The 25,378-nt window shown below is 35.7% G+C and overlaps 1 protein-coding gene across 3 annotated transcripts in view; it reads left to right on the top strand.

The window, feature by feature from the left end:
* Window positions 1-22,758, top strand: part of LOC149013052 (homeobox-leucine zipper protein HOX32-like) — a 47,380-nt gene extending 24,622 nt beyond the window's left edge. For 2 of the 3 annotated variants that reach the window (XR_016174138.1, XR_016174139.1), the window contains exons 6-9: window positions 84-1,070; window positions 1,159-1,316; window positions 1,401-2,139; window positions 2,237-3,093. Coding sequence is in view for 1 of the 3 variants with exons in the window: in XM_089160215.1 (XP_089016341.1) it covers window positions 14,922-14,937; window positions 17,974-18,068; window positions 20,186-20,335; window positions 20,682-20,732; window positions 21,696-21,803 (420 nt within the window). In the remaining 2 variants the exon portion in view is untranslated. Of the gene's footprint in view, window positions 1-83; window positions 1,071-1,158; window positions 1,317-1,400; window positions 2,140-2,236; window positions 3,094-9,295; window positions 9,359-14,559; window positions 14,767-14,878; window positions 14,938-17,973; window positions 18,069-20,185; window positions 20,336-20,681; window positions 20,733-21,695; window positions 21,840-21,946 lie in introns of those variants that run through there. The other variant, XM_089160215.1, reaches the window with a different exon arrangement.
* The last annotated feature ends 2,620 nt before the right edge of the window (window positions 22,759-25,378 follow it).

Genomic DNA, 25,378 nt, shown 5'->3' with positions numbered 1-25,378 from the left:
ATTGTGTTGCATAAGATTTTCAGTGGGGTTCATTAGTGTTTTAGTCCTTGCTATTTCTAAAATTTAGGGCCTTTCTGTTGCAGGAACATAAGAATAAGGTAACTGGTAAAGCTCCACTGCCAACCGTGACTTAACTTTTTGCTGGAGAACTGAATAAAGTCATGGAGGAGACTTCCCAAGTATAGAGCAGAGAGACTCAGCGTTTTGTTTTAAATCTAGCATTGGATATGTAGGAATCAAGCAGAGATACGTAATTGATAGGGATGTAGTATCATTAGTTGTACATGATCAGGGATCTTGGCGAGATCTTGTAAAGATGTGTAGCAGATTGGGAATAATATGATCTGAAGATGTTCAAATCATTGTTCAACTTTTCTCTTTGGTTTCTTGACCTTTCTCAGGCCGCTTCCCAAAAAAAAATGATGCTAATTTCCATTAGTGGATTCATATCTTTCCACCATGGACAGATGTGGGTTTAAAATTGGGATTCTGCTGTCCAGTATTTCTGTCTTTGCAGCAGGTATGAGTTTTCAATTTGAAAATTTGAATTCTAAGTAAAATGCCATGGTAGACCTCGCTGATACCATGGCAATTCGAATTCATATCTTTCCACAAAAGGACCGTAGATCATTGCGGGTTATTACTTGTCGATCAAAGATGGGAGCTGGATTTTGATTGTATGAGTGATGAATTGAATAAGCTTGTGGTGCGGGTTAGGTTCCCAGCAGTTTCAATCGAGAATTTCAATCATAAGTTTCTCTCTTCTTCATTGTTTTCGTTCGGACAAGTCAGTTCATTATTGGCTTGAACAAATATTTGGAGGCTGATAAAATGGGTTTTCGGTTGGTATGTGGTTCAAAATGCGAGTTGAGGGTGAAGATTTTGCTGAGAGAAGGTGTTGCATTTTTCTGGTGAAACACTTCTTGGTGTTTAGTTCTTTGTGTTAGTTGTTTCTTCTTAATTTTTACCTAATTTCTCATTTGTTCTTGTTTTTCAGGTTTGCATGTACAATTGTAGGGGTTGAAGATGTATCGTCCCTGTGGAAGGACTCTAAATGGAGATCAGTGAAGGTTGGAATTTCTTTTACTGCATACAATGTTGTCTGGAATTCTTTTTTCTTTTTAATACTTGCATTCTTAAACTGTTGTTTCTTTCCAGGTTCAATGGGATGAACCTGCATCTCCTATGCAAAGACCAGAGAGGGTTTCTCCTTGGGAGATTGAGCCTTTTGCTGCTTCTGTCCCCTCAAACCTGACTCATTCAATTGCAGTCAAGAACAAAAGGCAAAGACCAGCAATGGACCCCCGTTTTCCTTGGTGAGATAATATTTGTTCTGTTGTCTTTCCTTTCTACCTTCACTGAGTTAAATGCGTTCTAAACTTCCCTGTTCTGGAATGTAGAAACTGCCTCTAATTCTGCTGCCTCAGTATACTGGTAACCTGGATCAACTCAGTCCCATGACCTAATGCAGATGGGTATTCTTGAAGCCCAAAGCAATGAAAACCAGGTTTTGTGGCATACTAAACTACAAGAATCCAAGGGCAGCCTCATCAATTGCTGTAGCTCCAAGACTTGGATGGATAGGGGCTGGCTGCAATCTTCACAAGTAGATGTCTCCCTGAATCTGTTTGAAGAGTGGGGAATCTGCAGATGACCGGAAAACTGGTGCTTCATGTTTGGCTCTTCCAAGCTTTCCTACCATGGACGGATCAAAGCTAAGCAACAGTTTGATGCTTGATCCTTTAGACAAGAGGAAGGAAACCTGAGTATGCAAGTGGTTGCTGGTTGGTTGCGATCAATCTGGTAAATGTACCAGATATCCCAGGTTCTTTAGAGAAGGCACCATCATGTCCCATGCGCGTATACAGTGGAACCATTGATGGATCTACTGCAACGGCAGGAGCTGATTCAGAACAAAAATCAGATCTCTCAAAGGCCTGGAAGGAACAGAAACAATGTTTGCTACAGGTGTCACCAAAGGAGAGTCAAAGCAAGCAGAGTTACTGTAGTTCTTCAACTTAAGTATATTTGAGTTACTTGGATATGGGTTCAAACCTTTGTACTAATTGGTACTTCCTAGCTATTTCCGATGCTATGTTTCTCACAGAATGGCTTCAGCAATTGCATCATAGTTACAAGGTATTGGCAATTCCCATTGTATTCATCCTGAATAATTGCTCGATCTAGGAATTGCATTGTATAATGCGTGGAAGTAATTATGTTCTTTACTTTGCAGATAACCAATGATCCAAAGGATGTTCGTATGATCGGACCATTGATTTGTTTCATGTTTCCATTGAAATTTTTTGTTGGTATCTCAGCATCTAACCATTTAGTCTTGCCAAGACTCTTGAGGACTCTTCTTTTTTAGTGTCCTCGCCTATTATTACTAAATTTATGTCATACACTGCTTACCTACTTACTATGCAGGAAACTATGTGAATTGCATCAAATTTTGGAATTCATTTGCTTTTAATCCGAGACTTTCTTGACATTACACTGATTTCTGAATGGGGTAAGAGTGAAAGAGCAGGAGAGGAATTGCAAAGTACAGATCTGAGAAACTGCAATAGTGTTTTGTTTCTTTCAGTTAGGTCACTCAAACTTGTGGTTTTGTGGAGAGTTGTTCATAGAAGCCATTTGATATCGTAAGTTTCAGTGGATCAGTTATTGATCTGAGATCTTGTACAGACGCATTTCGATTCTCATGTTGTTTGGTTGCAAGAGTATTATTGAGGAGTGATTGTATTCTTTGTAATTGAGAATTTCCCTAATCCGTGTGCTTTGATCTTCTCATTAGATTTAAGCTGAGTATTTCAAACTTTGACTATAAGATATCGTGCAGGGGACAACGAACACTAAATCATGGTAGACGAAGAGATTATTGTTCTATGTTAAAATCTATTGCAGAATTTTATGTTACCCAGATTCCCGTTTAAACCTCCACTGATTGTTCTCCTTTTTCAATTCTGGAGTTTTCTGTCAAAAGAAAGTGTGAGAGTAAGTTAAAACAGTGTTCCACACTTTGAAGTCATCAAAAAAGAAATGCGTGCATGAATTAGTTTTGCCTAAGCCAGTTTATGGATTTTTATTTGCGGCTGCTGCCAATGGTCAGGATTTCACCAACTTTTACAAGGAAAATCCAACGGTAGTGATTAAAACTGAAGGGGTATGAATGTAATTATAATTTGTTTTTTTACTTCCAATAATTTTTTTTTTAGAAATTTACAAAATCTAACCTTGATTTCTTCTTTTCCATCTGCGACGACGAACTCTTTCACGACTCTCATGTTCCTCCTGTTCCGATCCGATCTCCTGACGAACTGTTCCTTGTCTTGAAGAGATTTGAATTCTTTACCTCATATACCATGCGGAGTTTTTAATTCTTGGAAAGACTTGTATATGAGATAGCAAGCATCTCAAAACCTTCTAGTTGGACTTGATGATTAGGATTTTCATTTGATATACTGGCCTAGGGCTCTTACTAAACTAGGAACCATGCACTTTACATGCATCACCACATTAAGTGCATTATCCGAGCAAGATCCTTGCGCTTTATTGTTTTCTACTTTCCCATGGGCGCTGGCTCTCACTTAATTAGACTCGTGGTTTGAAAGAGAAATTGGTCGAGATTGGGTGGAATTATCAACATGAAGGGTGTTTGGTATGATTTTCAATTTCAGTCTTACGGGTTTCAAAAAATGTCTCTTCTTGTTCCAGCAGAGCTAGTGAGCACTAGACTCAGCCAATTAGGGCTTAGCGGCAAATTGAGCTAGCAAAAATCCACATAGTGTCATGTTACGAGGAAAGACTTGAGAGAACGAGTCAATATAGAACGTAAAGAGTCTCACACTTCATATTTCACTTCACGGGAGAAAACTGCTTTTAGAAAAAAGAATAATTTGTAAAACAAATATATATTTACCTACAATTTTTGGGAAGACAGTAGCTGAACGGACATGTGATTATGTTAGCTGAATGGTTATAAATATCTACCGTCAGATCTATTAACTAAATGAATTGTCAATAAAATTTTTGTTTTTCCTCTTAATATTTATGAATTAGGTAAGTTAACCTTTTATCACTAGTTAAATTAAAAAAAAACAATTAAAAAAAAAAAAGAAGAAGAAGAAGAAGAAGAAAGAAAGAAAGAAAGAAAATAGTGTTCAATTCACGGGTTGGCGATTAGAGTAAGGAAGAGAACGGACAAATACCTAAAGAATTCTCTTGAAAATAATAGGATGCACGACAATGGAGAGAGAATTTAATACAGATAGTTGAAAATCCTAAGCAAGAGAGTTTTTTTCTTCGGACAAATACCTAAAGAATTCTCTTGAAAATAATAGGATGCACGACAATGGAGAGAGAATTTAATACAGATAGTTGAAAATCCTAAGCAAGAGAGTTTTTTTCTTTTTAAGAAATTAACAAAACCTTCATTGTTTAACTTTGAAGGAAAGAAAAAAATTCTCTCAAAACCTCCACGGTTTAACTCTTGATAAGTAAAGAAATTCTCTTAAACCTTCACTGTTGAACTCTTAAAAGTGAAGCAGAAGGTCTCTCAAACCTCCATTGTTTAACTCTCAAAGAAGAAATTCTCTCAAAATCCCGTGTTTAATTCTCAACAGAAGAAATTTTCTCAAAATATCCATGACATGATGACCCACATTTAAGCCCAAACTCGAATATCCAATTGATCCCTTTATCAGAACATCATATGGAGAGATGTTGGTGAAGATAACACAAACAACTCAAATCCTATCATATCCATTCGTTCTCTTCCGTTGTCTTATTAGAAAGGATTTCCACATCTTTTATTTTTTAAACAAATGTTGTTTCGTACAATTCCCAGAAACCTATCCCGTCTCCCACTATCCTAACTGATGATGTCTTTTTATCTCCATGGGTAAATCCTAAATGATGAAATCCTAACTGATGATTTTTTTTCTATCTCCATGGGTAAAGAACTCCTAGCTTGATGAACGCAGTTGAAAGAATTTTTAGTGAAGTTGATAGATAATGAACAGAAGAAGAAGAAAGAGATTATCACCAAAAAAAATTGATAACGGATGATATGATATTAGGATAAACTTAACTAACCCATAATAATAGGAGAAAAATTAGATATTTTATTAGATGATTCAGATGTAGTTTAACAAATATGACGATGAATATTTAGAATTGTTCAGCTAATCTATTCACACCCATTCAGCTACACTTTAGCCAAAATTTTTATTTCCATATTTACATGATTCAAAATCTACAGTTACAAAAATTAGTTCAGAAGACAATACACAAAAATGAAAATCCTTTCATAAAATTCAAGAAACTAAGTTTCTGTAGGCATTGCAAAGCGACAGAACGGGCACGTATTCTTGTGTTCTAACCATTTGAAGATGCATTCTGGATGAAAAAAATGTGAACAAGGCAACTGTGCAATTTTGGCTCCTCTCACGTACTCATCCATGCAAATCATACACGTTCTGTATCTGTAGCAGTAGTAGTAGAGGCAGAAGTAGACAGCTCTTGATCTTCTGTATTATCAAACACCTTGATCTCTAATTTTTCTATTGAAGATCTTGAAGCTGGAACCAAGCTGAAACCTCCATCTAAATCCACACCCATCAATCTCGCTTGGAGCTCTTCATCAATTACTCCAACTACATTGTGAAATTCCACCTGTGGAGCATCAATCTCTATGACCAAATTCAAGACTCCAGCATTTCTCCGTCGGCAGGTCATGGCCGAAAACTTAGCAAATATGGAAATCTCTGTTTTGAGTCTCTCAATGGTGGATGGAGGGATCTTTAGGTCTGTGAGCATATGGTGGATACGATCCATAGAAAATTGAAAGCTGAGCAGAATGGGGACGTCAATAGGGAATGCTTTTTCTACCAAGGGAACACTGCGATGATCAACAAAGCTTTGAAGAGGGTTTCCATCAATCGTATTCCTGAAGGTTGTTACTCGATATTCTTGTTGTCGAACTATGAACCGGATTGTTGCTTTGACTTCTGAGAAAGAAAATGGTATCGTGGGGTTTTCACGTTCAGTGAAGTCTGGACGCGAACGCGAAATAACTAACGGATAGTGCTTGACACTACGAAATACTACTGGAGGAGGCATGATGACCTTAAGGAAGATGAAGAACAGAGGAGATGAAAAAGAATTTCAGACCAAACGGGAAAGAGCAGTTTAACAGAGGAGATGAAGAATTATTCAGAGCTGATCAGAGAACGATTACACAGCAGAGACTGAGATGAAGGATCATATATATACATACACTAGAAGTTAGACTCCTATTTGAATAATCCCTCATCTGATCAGACTCCTATTTGTATTTGATCTGATCAGACTCCTATTTGTATTTGTATTCGATCTTGAAAATTGAACGACTCAAATTTCCTTTTTGATCGATCTCTTGCGTTAAATAGGATTTTGTTTTGGTCGACACAAAGGAGGTGCGAGATAGAGTTGGTCCAAAACCATAAAAACCCGGTTGCATGAACCCTTTTTGGGTAACGTTTACTTGATACTTCTCCATTCTTCTGTGTGCAGCGCTGAGCTGCGAACGGCCCAGATGAAGCCTCACGATCTAATTTAGTGTGAGTCGTCGATCTTCAACATGTGAGTTTAAATCAGTTTTAAGTGAAGTAACCGGTTCTGCTCATGCGGTTCGATTAAGTTCGTTCAAACCAAACCAGTTCATATCCTTAGAGCCGAAGCAATTTGAAAAATGCGAAATCAAAATATTGTTTTCCCTCTTCTTCTCCATTCTCGTTCGAGCTGAAACAGAAAACAGGGGAGATAGAGCCTACAACGAGAGTCCGAAAAAGCAAACTTGGAGGAGAGAGTCTGCAAACGAGAGTCCGAACAAAGTTTCGATCCTGGTTTTTCGAAGAGTTAGGGTTTCGAAAATCTACAGCGTCAACAGAGAGAACTGCGTCTTCTGCAAGTCCATTTTGCTTCCAAATCTACCGGGTGAATAGAGAGAGAGCAAATCTGAGCTCCTTACCTTGGGAGATTTACTCTTTATCTCATCGACGTATGAGGGTTTATAAGGATTTTGATCTCCCATTGAGTTGTTGTTCTAACGATTTGGGTCCATATTTTTAATTTATTTTAGGAAAAAAAAAAAAGGAGAAGAAAGCTAAGGGCAACCTGCATTTCGGTTCCTTTTTAGGGAAAAAAGAAGAAGAAGAATTCCTGTTTTGTATGGTAGTCCTATACTTCTTTTACTTTGAATTTCTATTTAAGTGGGCTTACATTTGAAGTTTCTTTACCGATTTCTATTATTCTTTTGCGTATCCTAGTTGAAGCAAAATGCATGAGCATCTGAAGTTGGTTATGCAGCTTATAAATATGTCTTTCAGTTCCAATGGTGGGCCATCTATTGTTGGTTATGCAGCTTATAAATATGTGTTTCATCGTCTTGGGGTGGTGTTCAGTTTTTTGTTGGTTTTCTGAAACGGGTGCTTTCGGTTTCAGATGCTAAATGCATGAGCATTGCAAGCATAATATGCTTGAATTATGTGACATTCATAAGCAATTTAGGACCGTCAAAGATCAAATATTAAAGAAAACAGATGATAAGTTAAGAGATACTTGACACAAGGTCTTTGGACCGCTAAATGCCTTAGGTAAATGTCTCAAAACATTGGTTCAAGTCTCAGGGGAAAAGAGGGGTCGAAATTTTCTGTGTCCAAGTAGAAGTGTATGATGATCATTTGGTTGTCATCTTAAAGTCTTGCATTTGCATGTTCACGTTTGGTTCCCCCTTCAACTTGCTTGCTTTTGCCCTTAAACATAGAGATTCTTGGGTCTAACATGATCAATTGTTAGTGTTAAGAATTCAGCTTTGAAATTAGAGATGTCATTTAACTCATAAAATAAAATGTGACGCATCCCATTGAGTTTTTATTCTTTAGCATCTTAATTGTTTGAAGAAGAACATTTCGCAGTGTGAGTCCATAGATCCTATTTCCTTGTCCGCTAGGGTTGATCTACAAACTTACCTTACCCTTTTATGTGATGCATTTGTTATTTGACAAACCTGGTGAATAAATTTTTAGGTGATTTCCTCTTCCTGTGTCATGGTTTTTCTCTCATCTTGTGAAGCTTTACAGATAGGATTACCGAGAAAAATAAAAGTGGAAGTGCTAGGAGAAGCTGCTTTGTTGTATGTGGTTAAAAAAATGTAGAAGAAAATCAATTTTGATTTATGCAGTATATATTGTTGTCATTGTTCTTGTATTGCCACTTAGTTCATATGTGCTACTTGAGTTTTATACTTTGCATTGGTGTTTAGCTAATATGTTTTCTGAAAATGTGATTTTCCGACTTTAAATCTTACCCTATATTATGTGGTTTTAGGTGAGGATGAGTCTCTGATCTGCATCTTAGGCTGGTGGATGAGTCTGTGATTTACATCTTCAGCGATGATACATCTTGTGAGAAAACCTTTGTAAGGTGGTTTCAGGTAAGGAAGAGTCTATGATCTAAGTCTTTTGGCCACAATTGATCTTTACTCTAATAAAAGAAACCCTATTGTTGTTTTTTCTATTGTTTTAGGGTTTTTGATTCAGTTCTTCATTGATCTTTCTTCATTTGCAAGCTTCAACTCTAACATGGTATTGATGGTCTCTCGCTCCGGTTTGATTCTTAAGAAGAAAACTGAATAGATCTTTGTTAGGGTCATGATATATATAAATGTATTTTGATCATTGGGAATGGATATCTTTGGTTCAATTCTTCTTACTCCCACTCTTTCCTATGCTTTACATTCATCTCTGGGATGCTGGACAACTCCATTCTCTTTTCTCGTAGCAGGCTCTGCAACTACTACGAGATCTAACCAATGATCACATGGTCTATCCGGAATAACACCCTCTACCATCGATATGAATATAGATCCAGAAAAGAATAAAGATTTCTTCATTCGTTAATGTAATTAAAATACGTTCTCTTGATTTGATACAATTGTTAAGACTTTTTATGCTTGAAGATTCTGATTTTATTATCTAGAACTATTTACCAGTGAATTGTTGTCTCGCAGGTAATTTGTAGCCAGATACATATGGGTTCAAACCAATATACCATTATATTAATTGGTATTTCGGTAAGGTTCCATTGCTGATGCGAAGTTTCTCAATTATTGCTGATGCAGCCTCCACAGACGCCTCGCACCCTTATAGTTACAAGGTATTGTCATTCTCATTTTGTCCATTTCTAAATCCTTGCTCGATCTAGTGATTACATAGCGTAGAGCTTGGAAGTGATATTCTTTACTTCTCAGGTAACCAATAATACAAAGGATGTTTGCTTGGATCGGATCAATGATTTACCAGGAGACTATAAGGTTTGTTTCATGTTTTCATTAGAACTTTTAGCAAGGAATAACAGGTTTGTTTAATGCTTTTTACCAGAATACATGCTTTGCATGTGTGTACTTAGAAAATTGAGTTGAATTCTTATAACCCTAAGAAAGTAGCAATTCATTTATTACTTAAAAGGGATGCTAAATAAACTGCACACCACTGAACACAGAGAGTTCTTATATCTTATAAATATTAGCGTGCTTAATTTTTAAAGTTGCTACATATCTCAATAACCCTTTTTTTTTTTTTTTGGGTGAGAAGATACCTCATTCAATAGTATTTAGAAAATTGCATCACTAACTCTGAAGAGTGATAATATATTACTACTACTAGATATGGCAACATTATATTGCCTATACCCCTCAATGTCTGGCAGTGGTTGTTATATAAACCTATGATTTATCCTAATCATGGTTCAGTTTTAGACTTAGTTTTGGTAAGGCAGAATATTGAGGGAAATTTATCAAGTCCATTTCTTTGTCATAAATGGACCATCCATTTCCTTGCAGATGTGTGACAAGTGTCTCAACATCACATCAAATGGTGAAAATCCGTTTAAAGTTCACATCAGTCAGTTGATTGATGTGACCTATAAATGAATTTCTACCATTTGATGTGATGTTGGGACATTTGTTACACATCTACAAGGAAATGGATGGTCCATTTCTAACATCCATTTCCTTGTAAGAAATGGACCTGATATTGGTCAGAATATTGAGTTGGGGAGTTGATGTATGTATAAACTGATTGAAACTTGGTTCTTAATTTTGATAACTTACTAGGCTAAAAAACTTGATGTAGGACATAATTTGGGGTATATGAAGACAGTGCCAATATCAGTGTTTTTATTTTTTATTAAAAAGAAAAGAAAAGAAATCGAAGCACACATAGGAGTTTTCAGACCCTAGGTTGGTGGGTTACGACATCCATCATCTCTAACCGGCTGCATTCTATACATAATTTAGTAGTAGAAAGCTTACGATTAATGTAAATCGACTTAAAGAATTAGTTAAGTAAAATTGTAAAATACATCACTCTCATCTCACCTCTATCAATTCATGTTTCGTTCTCACCTTTAAAATACATCATTTGATCAAAACCTTTGAGACCTCTCTTAACTATGTTGAAGCAAGTTAGCCTTTTATTTGTGACATCTAGGCTTCTGTCACAAAATGGTAATTAATGACAATTTTTAAAACCTTCTTGGGAAACCACTGGGATGACTGTGACCTTTTGAAAACTCGTTTGGTTTTGGTTGTGATAAGACCTATAAATAACCTTGAATTGTTGCTTTCAATTGATCTGACAACTTGGTTGAGTTGATGATGTTTTCCTATTTTGTTCCTTATCTCTAGGGGTGTAAATGGATAACCGAAATCCGCTTCCGAATTCGCATCCGCATCTGCATCCGTTTAGGGATATCCGAATCCGTCCGATTATTAATAGGATGCGGATATGTTATACCCCTTTCTTATCGAATATTATCCGTCCGATAAAATTATCCGATTAACCTACTTATTTAGATTTATTATTCTTATTTTTATAATTTTTGTCTATAATATGTGACTATTTTTTTAGATTTTCTACTAAAATAGCTACCAAAGTTGTTAAATTGTCAAATTTCAAACCTAGCCCTCACAAATGAAAAGGTAAAGATGTAAACAAGTAGTCGAAAACTTGTATTCAATCTATATTCATGTTTGTTTAGAGGAATCTACTTAAGAAAATAACTATCCGATTATTATCCGAATCCGATAGAATTCGTCCGAAAACCAATAGGATATTATCCGAATCTGTCCGAATATAATAGGATGCGGATATATACCACTATCTGATCCGTTTACACCCCTACTTATCTCACATCAAACTTGCAAGAAAAAGATATATCATGGGGCTTTTGGGTCGATCACTACTCAAACTTGTTCCACTGTCCTAGTTAGAAGTCTTATAGCATTAACTCTAACCTTGCGTTGGGAATCCGAATTCCTTTTAGTTTCCTCATTTGTATTTGAGTGTTGGTTTGACTACCTTATATTAAGAAGTCTTTAAAGAAAAAAAATTCTCTCAAACCTCCACGGTTTAACTCTTGACAAGTAAAGAAATTATCTTAAACCTTCATTGTTGAACTCTTAAAAGTGAAGCAGAAGGTCTCTCAAAACTCCATTGTTTAACTCTCAAAGAAGAAATTCTCTCAAAACCCCCACTGTGTTTAACTCTCAACAAGAAAAGAAGAAATTTTCTCAAAATATTCATGACATGATGACCCACATTGACACCCAAATTTGGATAATCAAAAGAATAATGGCAGTTAAAACTCAAATCCTATCCTATCCATTCGTTTCTTCTGTTGCAGAGGGTTTCCACACCTTTCATTTTTAAACAAATGTTGTTTTGTTCAATTCAAGAAACCTATCCCGCCTCCCACTATCCTAATTGATGATGTTTTTTTATCTCCATGGATAATCCTAACCATGGGAAGACCGCCTCCGAGAGACTCGCCACCTTGAGAGACCGACCATCTCGGTGAGACTCGGCGAGATATACAATTTTTGGCACAACTCGGTGGCCCACCGGTGGGTTTAGTCCCAGGGTGAACTTGGTATTAGCTTATTTAAGGCCTTTGAACCGTGGTGCTTGGTTTGTCAACAACCCTTGTATGTTTCTAAGTCTACCCATGTGGACCGAATGTGGGTTAGGTGCTGTTTCCTGTTGACCTTGCTGTATGGCGTTTCAATGCATCCTCTGTTTCAAAATTCCATCCATATGGTATCCATCTCATTTTCAAGATAAATAATTATACAACCTTAGGTTCTATATGTCATTATCATTTCTGCGTGGATGTTGTCTTCCTTGTGGGGCTGGTGTTGCGTGTTCGCCAAATTCCAGAGGCTTGGTTCCCCGGGCGGTTGGCGTTGGCGAGATATGCGTTGGCGGTTGGCGCTCGGCGTTCCCCTCGCGTCTCCCTCCTCTGTCTGCCGGTGCGGTTCTCGGGGTCTCGCCTCTCGGCGTCTCCCCCGCCTCGATGATGTCTTTCTATCTCAATGGGTAAAGAACTCCTATATTGATGAACGCAGGTGAAATGATTTTTAGTAAAGTCCATAGAGAATGAAGAGAGGAAGAACTAACCCATAAATAATGGGAGAAAAATATTATTTCCATATGATTTACATGATTCAAAAACTTACAATTACTCAAATTAGTTCAAAAGACCATACACAAAAATGAAAATCCTTTCATAAAACTCAAGAAACTAAGTTTCTGTAGGCATTGCAAAGCGACAGAACGAGCACGTATTCTTGTGTTCTAACCATTTGAAGATGCATTTTGGATTAAAAAAATGTGAACAAGGCAATTGTGTAATCTTGGCTCCTCTCACGAACTCATCCATGCAAATCATACACGTATCTGTAGCAGTAGTAGTAGAAGCAGAAGTTGACAGGTCTTGATCTTCTGTATTATCAAACACCTTGATCTCTAGTTTTTCTATTGAAGATCTTGAAGCTGGAACCAAGCTGAAACCTCCATCTAAATCCACACCCATCAATCTCGCTTGGAGCTCTTCATCAATTACTCCAACCACATTGTGAAATTCCACCCGTGGAGCATCCATCTCTATGACCAAATTCAAGAATTCAGCATTTCTCTGTGTGAAGGTCGAGGCGCAACTCTTAGCAAATATGGAAATCTCTGTTTTGAGTCTCTCAATGGTGGATGGATGGATCTTTAGCTGTGCGAGCATACGGTGGATATGATCCATAGAAAATTGAAAGTTGAGCAGAAGGGGGACGCAGAATATTTTTTCTAGCAACGAAACACTGCGGCGACGATGATCAACAAACCTTTGATGAGGGTTTCCATTAATCATATTCCTGAAGGTTATTACTAGAAACTGTTGTTGTCGAACTATGAACCGGATTGTTGCATGGGAAAATGGTCTCCTGGGGTTTTCACGTTCAGCGAAGTATGGACGCCAACGCGAAATAGCTAACGGATGGTACTTGACCCTACGAAATACTACTGGAGGCATGACGACCTTAAGGAAGAGGAAGAATAGAGGAGGTGAAGAAGAATTTCAGACGAAACGGGAAAGAGCTGTTTAACAGAGGAGATGAAGAATGACTCAGAGCAGAATATGAGTAACAACAACGCAATAGAGACTGATATATATATATATATATATATATATATATATATATATATACCTAGAAGTTAAACTCCTATTTGAATAATCCCTCATCTGATCAGACTCCTACTTGTATTTGTATTCGATCTTCATAATCGAACGACTCAAATTTCCTGTTAGACTCCTGTTTGAATAATCCCTCATCTGATCAGAGACTCTTACTTGTATTTGTATTCGATCTTCAAAATCGAACGACTCAAATTTCCTGTTAGACTCCTATTTGAATAATCCCTCATCTAATCAGACTCCCACTGTATTTGTATTCGATCTTCAAAATCGAACGACTCAAATTTCTTGTTAGACTCCTATTTGAATAATCCCTCATCTGATCGACTCCCTATTCGATCTTCAAAATCGAACGACTCAAATATCCTTTTTTGTCGATCTCTTGCGTTAAATTAGAAATTCTTACCAAAATAGGAGGGCGAGCTAGAGTTGGTCTGGTGGGTTTTGATAAATAGCCACCCGTACAATCTAACTTGTCCGGTTTTATGGTTCAAACCATAAAAACCCGGTTGCATGAATTTTAGGTAGCGTAGTTTTGGAGTCCGTGATGCCTCGATCAACCTAGTTTATATATATCAAGTGATCCAAGTTAGGTTTCATATCCAATTTACGCCTGCTCAGTGCTCTCACATAATTTCTTTCGCCAATCTTTCTTCTTCATATTCTTCACCTAGTCTGGTACTTTTTCTTCTCCTTCTTCTCCTCCTTCAGGTATGATGAAGTGTTCAAATTCAATAAGATACGTTTCACTTGTAGGTTACATATGTTTGTTTCGAGTTTCATCTATTTGCATCCATTTTTTTTACCTTTGTTCTATAATAATTGAAATTGTGAAAGTGAAAACTAGATTGGCCTTTTCATGTGTGCCAACTTGGAGAGCCAATTGAGTTGGAAACATTACTTTTCTGTTGGCGTTTTCCTTAGAAGAACGATAGTGGTGGATTTACTTATTTTCTGGATTGAGTTAACCCTATAATAATTATTACCTTGCAGAATATGTGAAATTAGATGGTAATGGAACCAAACGATTTTATAAGTTGGCTCACCGCAGTACTCTTTGGTTTTGATTGGCCTATACGTGGATCACACATCATCAGTTATAGGTTCATGGAAGTGATTCTGCTATTTCTGTCTCAATTAATCATGGATGGAAAGAATGCATGGACATATCGGATCAATGATTTACCAGCCTATTATAAGGTTTGTCTTATCTCTTTATTTAGTCATGTTTTCTCAAAATTTATATTTTGTGTGTGTGACATTGTTAGTCACTTGCAGAGGGTTAATCTCTTATACTACTTTTTTTTTCCAGATCCATTCATCTCCAATTAAAAGTTGGTAGCAGCAGCACTTAGATGGAGTATAACAGGGGTAATTTTTTACTTTCTAAATACCTTATTAGTAGCAAGAGTAAAATAGCTTACATAATTTTTTTTATCAGTATTCAGAATTGGTAACACAAAATTTGTCACTATTTGATAGCAATTGTTCTTGTCAGCCTGTAATTAGCTGTAATTTAAGTTGTATAGCATTAATTGCAGTGGAACTGAATATGGCATTATGTATTGAAAGATGGTAATATATTACCTTTAAATTTAACATCTTGATCTTGATTAAAATAAAACCTTTTGATGATGACTGGAGAGTCCTTCTTAATTATTATTACTCATGATATTGTATTACCTCATGGGGTTAGAGTAGTTTGTGTAAGCACTAGTCAAATCGATAGTGTTCAAATACCCTTTGCAACTTGAACTTAACATCTTGCCATTAAATCCTTCGACTACCTTGTCATGTGGTTGTGTGGCTTGCACAAAACCAAGGGAATTACCTTGTCATGTGGTTGTGTGGCTCGCACAGAACCAAGGGAATTAGCTAGTTACAAGGCTTGTACTTTCTCGTTCTTTAATGTGAGTTTGCATGTGGTAATATATTTGGCAGCAGTTACGGGGGGGGGGGGGGGCTGGCTTTTGTTTGTCTTGACTAGAATTTGCATTATTTTGACAGCAACTAGGTTGAATGTGATGTTATATATTTAGCTGTAGTATTATACATCTATTGGTGGATATATATGTAACTACCTCTATTTTAAGTATTTCACAATGATTGTAAATTATTACTTCATTTATTCAAGTATTTATTTTCTTTTTCTATAATTGTTGAATAGGAAAACATTTTCATGTTTATTTGAGATTTTCCCTCTGTTTCTTTCAATATTCTAGTCATTCTTGTTGTCTTGGATGACTAAAAGTCTATAATAGATGAGAGAGCTTAGTTTCAGTTGCTTTTATTATGTAGTATCATTCAGATGGTTGTGCAGTTGTGCTTGGCACTATGGTCAAGTGCTCAGTTGTTTGGCACTCGGTTGCGGGTTCAAGACTTAGAAACAAACTCTCTAGAAATCAAAATAAGGCTGCATACATCTGACCTTCCCCAATCCCCATACCCTGTTGGATGTGGGAGACTTGTGTTGGGTACTATCTGTTTTATACCCTTACAAGTTTAGGGCATTTTCTATTTTCTGGGGTTCTGTCTAATCTAAGGGTAGAATGAAAATTGACAGCGTAATCCTGGTTCCTCCATTTGAAACTATTATATTGTTTTTCCTTGTTTGCTTTTTATGTTTCCACTAACTTTCCCTAATGGCTGACCCCAGTTTAGTGGTGTCTTACCTTTCCCACCCCTTCACCCCCATACCAAACTTTCTCTTCTTGCCCTTTTTGGGTGTCTTGTAATTTTTTTTCAATATGTTGACCGGTTATCCTAGAAAAGATGTAATGAAGGGTATCACATCCTAAATACACTATAGAGGCATTGTTCCAGCATTCCATTTCCTAGTACTATTTATCAGGCTTCAAGTTGAAGGTCTAATTTGAATTACTTTTCCCTTTATAAATGATTTTTCTCCATATCTAGCGAGGAGAATCTACAGAGAGGTTCAATCTTATCGATGGTGCTCCCCAAAATTAATGTGAAACAGAAAGAGGGGGAAATAGGAAAAATAAACCAAAACTGAATATTCATTTATGTTGAAGGTTGGAAAGCCTAATTTCATGCTATTTATGTTTCTATGCTCTCTTACAATCCTATGCGTCATATTTTGGTAGAATATCTGAGGTGGCGGCATATTTCACCTGCAGCTCTTCATCCCTCTTTGTTTGCTTCTACTTTTGGTATTATGAAGTTACTATCATATCTTATAGCCATTAATATATTAAATCAATCTTTTTAAGTATAAGTTCAAATTTAATTTCAATTGGTAAAATTCAGGGATGAAGAAAGATCTGATGAAGAATTGGAGGAATGGATTAAGTCAGACATAGAGGTTGCAGATAATCTCATTCAACTGAAAGGAGCAGCAAATGTACTAGAATTGATGGTTTTTTTGGGTGAATTACTAGGATTAATGTTTTCATGAACACAAATTGTGTTCTGGATTAAGAGTACGAAAAGTGAATTGAATACTAGATGCAGAATTCAACCTATTGATGTTGCTGCTCTGTTCTGTTTTGTTTTCCTCCAGTATGATTAGTGAGGCTCAGCAGCATTAAAAAATGGGGAAGGGTTGGAGCTAGTACCACTTGTTATAAGTCCAATCAGTTTTTATTTTTGTTTCTATTTTGGAATTGTAATCTTGGTTGTTGTACTTCAGTCTCCAACAAACTTTGGTGAGTAAAGGGAAAAATTGTGTTACAACCATGAGTGCTGTAGCAAGGAGTCATCTATATGGTGAGATTCATAGGAGTGTGAGAGGCTCGATTTACCATTCTGTCCTTGCTATCTTCTTCCCCTACCTTTCAAGAAACTGTTATTCTGCTATTTGTTTCATACCTGAATAATAAGGTTTTTGATTGCTGCTGGTAGCCTTACTAATTTTTTGGGAAGATTAACTTGTTATAGTTGCAATGGTTTCTAATTGGTTGATATCAATCTGCTATTTGTGTTTCAAAATTCCAAGGAGTTTGCTGAGATGTTTTTTCATCTTTTTTGATCTGCATGCATGTTCACAATAGAGTTGCTGCTGAATTTAAATGCTTACTCAACACAACTCAACTCCTTCATGCAATTGTGTTTTAAGTGTGCTGATCCAGTAATTTTGTTCTCCAATACTATTTAGTTAGCATTTATGAATCCTGCTTTCTAATTCCATGACTTTTTTCTGTCTGTTCGTCTTATAACTGAATATAATATTTGTAGTGCTGATGGGTGTTTAAGGATTCTGATATTCTGAGTGCTTTTTGGGTTAATCTTATGACTTTGATTGATGGTGGAGATCTGCATGGGAATGAGTAGACTTTATTGTGCCGTCAGTTTATTCACATATATGTTTTATTCAATTTCTTTCACCAAGCAATGTTATATTCATTATGTCATTGTTAAGATCTGCTTCTGCTTCATTTTAACTAGATATGCATCAAGTAACTGTAACACTTGCTCGAATAGCTGGTTCTGCACTTGGGCATCTACATAGCTTCATCAATCCCATTGAAGTCTTTGCGAATGTGAGTTTTGACTTAGTTTGCAATTTCATAATTCTTTTAATGGGATTCAAAGAATCATCTTTCATAATTGTTTTTTCCATGTGATTCATTAATCTTCTATTTTATTAATGTTCTCCTCAATTATCAGTAAATTTTATGTCATTTCCTCCTGCCACATTTTTAATGTCACAATATTAACCTAGATTAAATGACTGAAACTTCCTCCAATTAAAAATACTCTTGTATGATCATTTTATCATTCTATGGTCAATATGGTCATATTAATAAATTAGTTTGAATCTAATAAATTAATTATGTACCTTTGTGAAGGGCAATTTGTAAGGTTTTTTAATTTGGAGGGGTGCGTCCTATTTCCAATGAAAACAAATGGAATTTATGTAAAAAAATTATTATAAATATTAGGGATAATTACTGTTGTCTCATTGTATTATAGTTTTATTACTAAAAGAACCCTGCTCTTTATGAAATTACTATTGACCACCTCAGTTCTAATAATGTTAAGCGACCATTAAGGTTGAATGTTTAAATTTTAATGTCTATTTTGCGCTTTTATAATTAAAAAATCCAAAGATAATATTATCCTCATTTAGAAGAAAAAAGTCATATGAAATAATTTTACACGTGTATTTTTGTCATTTTGGATTAAAAAAAAAAAAAAAATCCTCTAGTGATAGTAGAAACTTCTTAAAATTGTTAACATCAAATTAGACAATAAATAAATAACAATCTATTGAAAGTAGAAACTTCTTAAATTTGACAATATTAAACTAAAAAGTAAATAACAAAATTAAAAATAGCACAAAAAATTAGGAATTACTATTTTTTAATTACCAAATTGAAAATACATATATAAATTTGAAAATGAGTTTCCTTTTCTTTTTTCTCTTTCTTTTGACAAGCAAAAGAAGATTATTTAATTAGGTTTAAGTTTTCCTAATTAATGAAGATAGTAATGTAATTTAATATAAATGTAAATAAATAATATAAAATGTAGAGTTGATTTGGGATTTTAAATAAATAAAATATGTCATGCATCATTTAACTTATGGAATTTAACGGTAAGGGGCAATAGTAATTATATGCAAAGTTGAAGGTTGAATAAGTAATTTCAAAAAATTATAGGGGATAAAGTAGTAATTAAGCTATATATATAGGGGGCAATAGTAGTTATCCCTAAATATTATTTAAGATTTCAAATAAATTTATCAAGTGACGGTAAAATTGAAAAAGCAAATTTGAAACTAATGAAAACTTAATGGTGTTAATTGTGAAGGGGGATTTTGAAAGGTTTCAATTTCAAAGGTAAGCTTGATCATTAATCTGTTATCTTCCTAAACGAAAACATTTATATAATTACATTATTTCAAAAAATAATAAAACTCAACACATGTGAAATTATGTTAGTTTAGTTAAAAAGCTATAGTTGTGAATTTAAAGCTATATTAGGTTAGTGTTGTTGATAACATCAATTTTATCAAGCAAGAATGTTTCGAGTACTTTTCTAATGTTTTGGGGACCGTTTGGAATGTTTTGAGCTCCGTTTCAATTGTTTTGGGGTCCGTTCTATGGCTAAAAAATGGATGAGAGAGAATATAAGTTTGACACAAAGCTTGGTAACTGACAGGCCTTGATGAAACCAAGGTTGTCCTAGATGTGGGATGCACTTGGATTTAACAACTTTTCTCGGGTAAACGATTTGTATTAATATTTGTATTTATTTTATTATTTGAACTCTGTGAATGAGGTCTGTGTTTTTACCCGAAAAAAAACAAAGCATAAGGTCTGCCTCTACCTCATTTTGTCTTCTTTTCTGTTTTCATCCACTTCAGCAACGATAAGGTAAGAGATGGAGTTGGTGGAGTTGGAGAGTTTGTCTACTTTTAATGTGTCTGTTTATATATGGCATGATAAGAACAATGTAAAAATAAATCTGAATAAGCATCACTGAGATGTTACATTTCTGTATTGATGCGAATAAGTTCTTTCGCATTGCCTATATTTCTTCTTCTGTTTGTCCAATGTGATTTTGAACTTTATTGATTGCTCACAGTTATGCAGTTTTATCTGGTTTTCTTGTTATCAGAGGGATTATAACCTATATTGTATGATATTTCCAGGCTTTACCAGTTTTCACTTTTGCAAATCAAGCTGGCCTCGACATGCTTGAGACAACCTTGGTTGCCCTTCATGACATAACTCTGGAAAGGATATTTGATGATCATGGGCGTAAGACACTGTGCTCAGAGTTTCCGCAGATAATGCAGCAGGTTCAGCTCTGACCCTTCGATAAATTACACCATCTGATCTGAAAAAAGTTTTCAGCAATCGAATTGAGTACTTCAGTTAAACGAAAAATAAATACATGTTAACCAGTTATCAGCCAAGAACCGTCCAATATCCATTTATTCAAACTCCATTAATAGGCCAGCCTGAAATTGATCTGTTTTGGCTGTTTGAAGGACCCCATACTGTTACTCAGCGCCAGCGCCAGCGCCTACTAATGGAAACTCTGAGACATTAAGTTTAAGCATTCTATTTTTTTTTTCTTTTTCTTTCTGTTACATGCTTAGTTTACTTTGCAATTTTTAAGTGATTATCATTTTTACATGTCAGTTAATCAATCATATCGGATCAATGATTTACCAGGAGGACATGCGGTCTGAGGTTTGTATATCTGCTTTTAATGTATTTTTTTTCCAGCTATAATTTCCATTTGTGCCTCTGTGATATATATATATATATATATTCCAATTAGAAGTCAAACTCCTAGTGCATGTGTGTATCTACGTGTGTGCTTGTATGTGCTGTAACCTTGAGATTACATTAGATTACTCCTTGTACTGAAAGCTATAATTCATCTATAAATCTAAAAGGGCAAACAACCCAACACTGGATACATGATTTCTTGTGTACATTTTGTGGATTACAGTTATGTCTATTTCAAGAACAACGATGGCCATCGCCAATGATGGATTATCTAGGGGAAGTCTTGGGTTCGTACCCATTTGGCTAAAGCGGTTAAATGCCCAACCTCCCTAGTGGAGGGTCTTGGGTTCACACCCATTCGGCGGGCCATTAATTATATAAAAGCTCCCTTGAGGATGTAATCGTGGTGCACGTAAGCTGGCCCGGAGAACTTCATATCAAAAAAAAAACAAAACAACGATGACCATACTTAATATTTTGGTAAAATATATGACGATTGTAAATTTTTAAACTTAATTAAATGCATGCCAATTAAACAACTATGGAGTGACTATTTTGTTATATTTGACGGTTTATTTTTTATTGCCTCTCCTTTGAATGTGACTTTGCTGAGTATGCTCAATCAATAATATATCACCCTCTGTCTGGCACTATTGGGAAGTTGTTATTTTGAGCCATTTCAGATTTATGTTTGATTAAAAGTTGTAATATATTAATCGCAACGAGATTGAGCAGCTGTGTTATGTTACCGCTTATACGTGTCTTAATTAGTATTTCTTTGCTATCTCTCTTTGTTTGCGCAATTGCTGAGCAAGTAAAGATCTCCATATTTGTTTCAAGACCATCTTCTCTATTTTTTTTCCGTTGTATACCTATTGTAATAGCTCTTATTGTTGTATACCATTGTCTTTGGACCTTCAGATTTCATTGGTAGCAGCAGTACAACAAAAGCTTTGCGTTCAACCGTGGATGGAGCATGTATGTGCAAGAGAAATGGTTGAAGGCAAAAGATACTGTTATCTTCCATAAAATTAATTCCAGAGGAGTATATGGGGAAGAGATAAGGTAAATCCATGAGTTATTTACTAATCACTAGGTAGGTATTAGGTTAATGTGTCATAAAATCCCTATTTTCTTTATTCATACCCAACCTGTCTAGGTTTGTGTTGCAGGATCCATGGTGATTGTGTGGAAGAAGTTTTTGTTCATCATCCGAACCGGGGATCGAGATCCGCCTGTATTTGGAAAAGTGAAATTCAGACCGGCATTGACAGTAGAATATTTGATCAACGGATTGACTACTACTAGAAGACCTCTCTGGTGTTGGCGTTTTGACCCAAGAAGCCAAGGGCGGTGAAGGAAGGGCAAGGTGTCTAGGATTTAAGAAGAAAAAAATGAATTTGTAATTGTAATGAAGAATTCTTCTGTACCTAAACAAATGGAAGAATCCTTTTGACTAAGAGTGATGTAGAAAATTTCTGCTACACCAGCATGATGAAAATATTCTCTTCCATCTTTATGTGACCTATTCAAGAGTAAGGTTCAAAGTATCGGTATACAATAATGTATTGTTTGGGGATGGAGCAAGTACATGAAAGAGAAAGGGTTGAAAGCGAGAGACACCATTATCTTCTATAGGGTTTTCTCTAGAGAAGTACTTGGGGAGGAGATAATGGAGGACCTCGAGATGTACCATAAGATTAACTTATGGTAAGTGTTTTTCTTGTTTCTTGGTTACCACTATTTCAAACACTTTTACATTTCTAACTTGTTTACACATTTTTTTCGTATGAAAAAAATGAGCTGCCCAAGAATTGAGTGGATGAGGCTACCAATTATAGCTAGAGAAAAATTGTGCAGGAGTTACACATGGATGAGTATGTTGCATAAGTTGAAGGAAGATTTGTAGTAACAGATGGTAGAACAATTAGTAGGAAGAGGGGAAATGGAAGGACTATGTTGAAGAATGGGAACTAACCCTTTATTTTTCTAGAACACTATTTGGTGTTTCATTTTATGTGAGTTACCTAGCTTATCAAATTTTTATTTGTGGTGAACACATTGACACTTTTGTTCATGACTCATCGATAAATTAATATTGGTACGTTGGTATAGTATTAATTGATCATATCTTGTACATTCTAAAGCTATTATTGATTTTGAATTTATGAAGTTCATCATTTATGTGTTGTGCTGTTCTACAAATTAAAGGGTATCTATCAGAAATAAATAGATGAAGGGATAATTATTATTGCCTCCTTGTACTTTGATTTTATTATTATTGTATCCCTTGTATTTTTCAAAATTACTAATCCAACCTTTAACTTTGTCTATAATTACTAATGCCCCCTACCATTAAGTTCCGTTTGTTTAATTATTGATGATATGGCACCTTTATATTTTCTCAAAAACCCTAAAATACCCTTATACTTATCTCTTTACTTATTTACTCTTTTGTCAAGTTACAGTAGTACCCTTAATTAACTGTGGAGAAAAAAATTAACTATAATCCGTTTTATTCTCAAAAAAAAAAACCCAAAATAAAGAAAGAATGCTTGAATAAAATTCAAATAGAAACCGAAGAGGAAGGAAAATCGAATTCAACTCAAATTGGAAACTGAATATCACCTAAAATATTTTTAAAATAAATGAAGTTTAGTGAAGGTGGGAAACCAATTTGGATTTGGATTTTGCTCATTACTTTAATTCAAAATAAATGAAATTTAGTGATGGTGGGAAACCAAATCGAATTTGGATTTTGCCCATTTCTTTAATTCAAAATAAATGAAGCTTAGTGAGGGTGGGAAACCAAATTAGATTTGGATTTTACCCATTTATTTAATTCAAAATAAATGGAGTTTAGTGAAGGTGGGAAACCAAATCGGATTTGGATTTTGCCCATTTATTTAATTCAAAATGAATGAAGTTTAAGGTAAAATTGACATTTAATCTGGTTTTTATAAATATGGTAGCATCGTCTTTTGATTTCTTAATTTTAATGAAGGACAAATTAGACATACATATATAAACTTAACGGTTACTTAACACCGTTCTAAGGAAGGGGGGGCAACAGTAATTTCGTAAAGAATAGGGTTTTATTAGTAATAAAATCAAACTACAGGGGGGGCAACAATAATTATCCCATAAATGAATTAAAGCTTATTAATTCTTGGATTTGGTTGATGAAATGTTCTAGCTTGATATGTCACTTCCCACCGTCGGTCTCGGTTACCCGCCCGACAACCCATGGGTGTGATCTGTCAGAGGATCCATAGTTTTACCCATCAATAATAATAATGCAAGAAATAGATAATCAAGAGCAAGAGCAAGTTCAAATAATTAATCAAAATGATTACAAGAATCCAAATACTCCAATAAAATAATCAAATAACAAATCAATAAATAATCAATATTCAAAAGGAATATCAAGTTTAGCGGAAGCAAACAAATAAACTAAATAAGTTTCTTTATAGTTTCTTTCTCTAAAGCTAAATAGTGCTTTTCATGAATGGCAAAAAGGGGGGGGGTTCTCTAGTTCTTCTCCATAGGATCCTCAAAATGTCTGGCAATCTGCCTCCTTCGGCCATCAATGGGTGCTATAAGCGCACTCCAAGCATCCGCAGGAGGTTTCATGCAAATTATCTCCATCTCCCACTAATGGTGCCACATCTTCTTCATACGAGGGTTTGATTATACAAATTCTCTCCAATTTCCGAGGATGCAAAACCATCTGTACAGTTTTGTATAACATGTAAAGAAAGGAATGAGTTCTGACGAACTCAATAAGGATAACACATTTCTCATCCATATGTCAACACAATCAGCAATGCATATATGATATGAATGATATGCAGTAGTATGAATGCTTCTAAGATCTAACTATGCAAGTCTCTAGACAGTTGACATGCTTTAAGATATAACACTAGCCCTCCTTTGGGTAGGTCTAATCACTCTAATCCCTCACGAATTGGTTACCTCTATTGAGATCCTGAGCAAAGGGGTCCAGTCTTCATCAGGCATCCATGGCTGGAGTTTAAGTCAACACGCTCTTACCATGACCATTGGCATGAGTACTAGATCATGTCGGGGTTTCTAATCCAATGCAAGGTCATACTGGTAACATACCATATGGAGTCCAGATACTTCCCCTGTGGCACCAACCAACTCGGTTCTGTATCCTTCGCAACTTAGGAATGAGACCCTTATGGACTAGCTACTGCTGTTGGACTCCACTCCCTAACCCTATGGTCATCCACATATTATTGGGGAGGAAAGCTCTCATGACTCCTCATGACACCCGAGCAGCTCCTTGAACGTCCATGAGCCCAACCCTAACATATACAAGCCTACCATTGCATAACCAACAGTGGACCACTGAGTCTCTGCCTGGTGGTTACCACTGTAGGATGAAACAGAATCATGTCACTATTGTCACGGGTCATTCGGCTTCAATTCCCCTACCGAAAGGGTAATAGCATGTAGGGTACCTAGTCATGCAATACTAGACTCCCCCAATATGTCATCCAACAATCATGATAGTACTAGAGGCATCAGTGAGCATGTGTCTCATACCACAGCTCTCTGATATCTCAAGCAAAGATATT

Source organism: Hakea prostrata, chromosome 6 (genome assembly GCF_041222555.1).
Source record: "Hakea prostrata isolate BN-2017 chromosome 6, UWA_Hpros_2, whole genome shotgun sequence".
In the NCBI taxonomy this organism is placed as follows: Eukaryota; Viridiplantae; Streptophyta; class Magnoliopsida; order Proteales; family Proteaceae; genus Hakea; species Hakea prostrata.
Note: the sequence above shows the minus strand (reverse complement) of the source record. Positions and strands in the feature narration are given on the sequence as shown.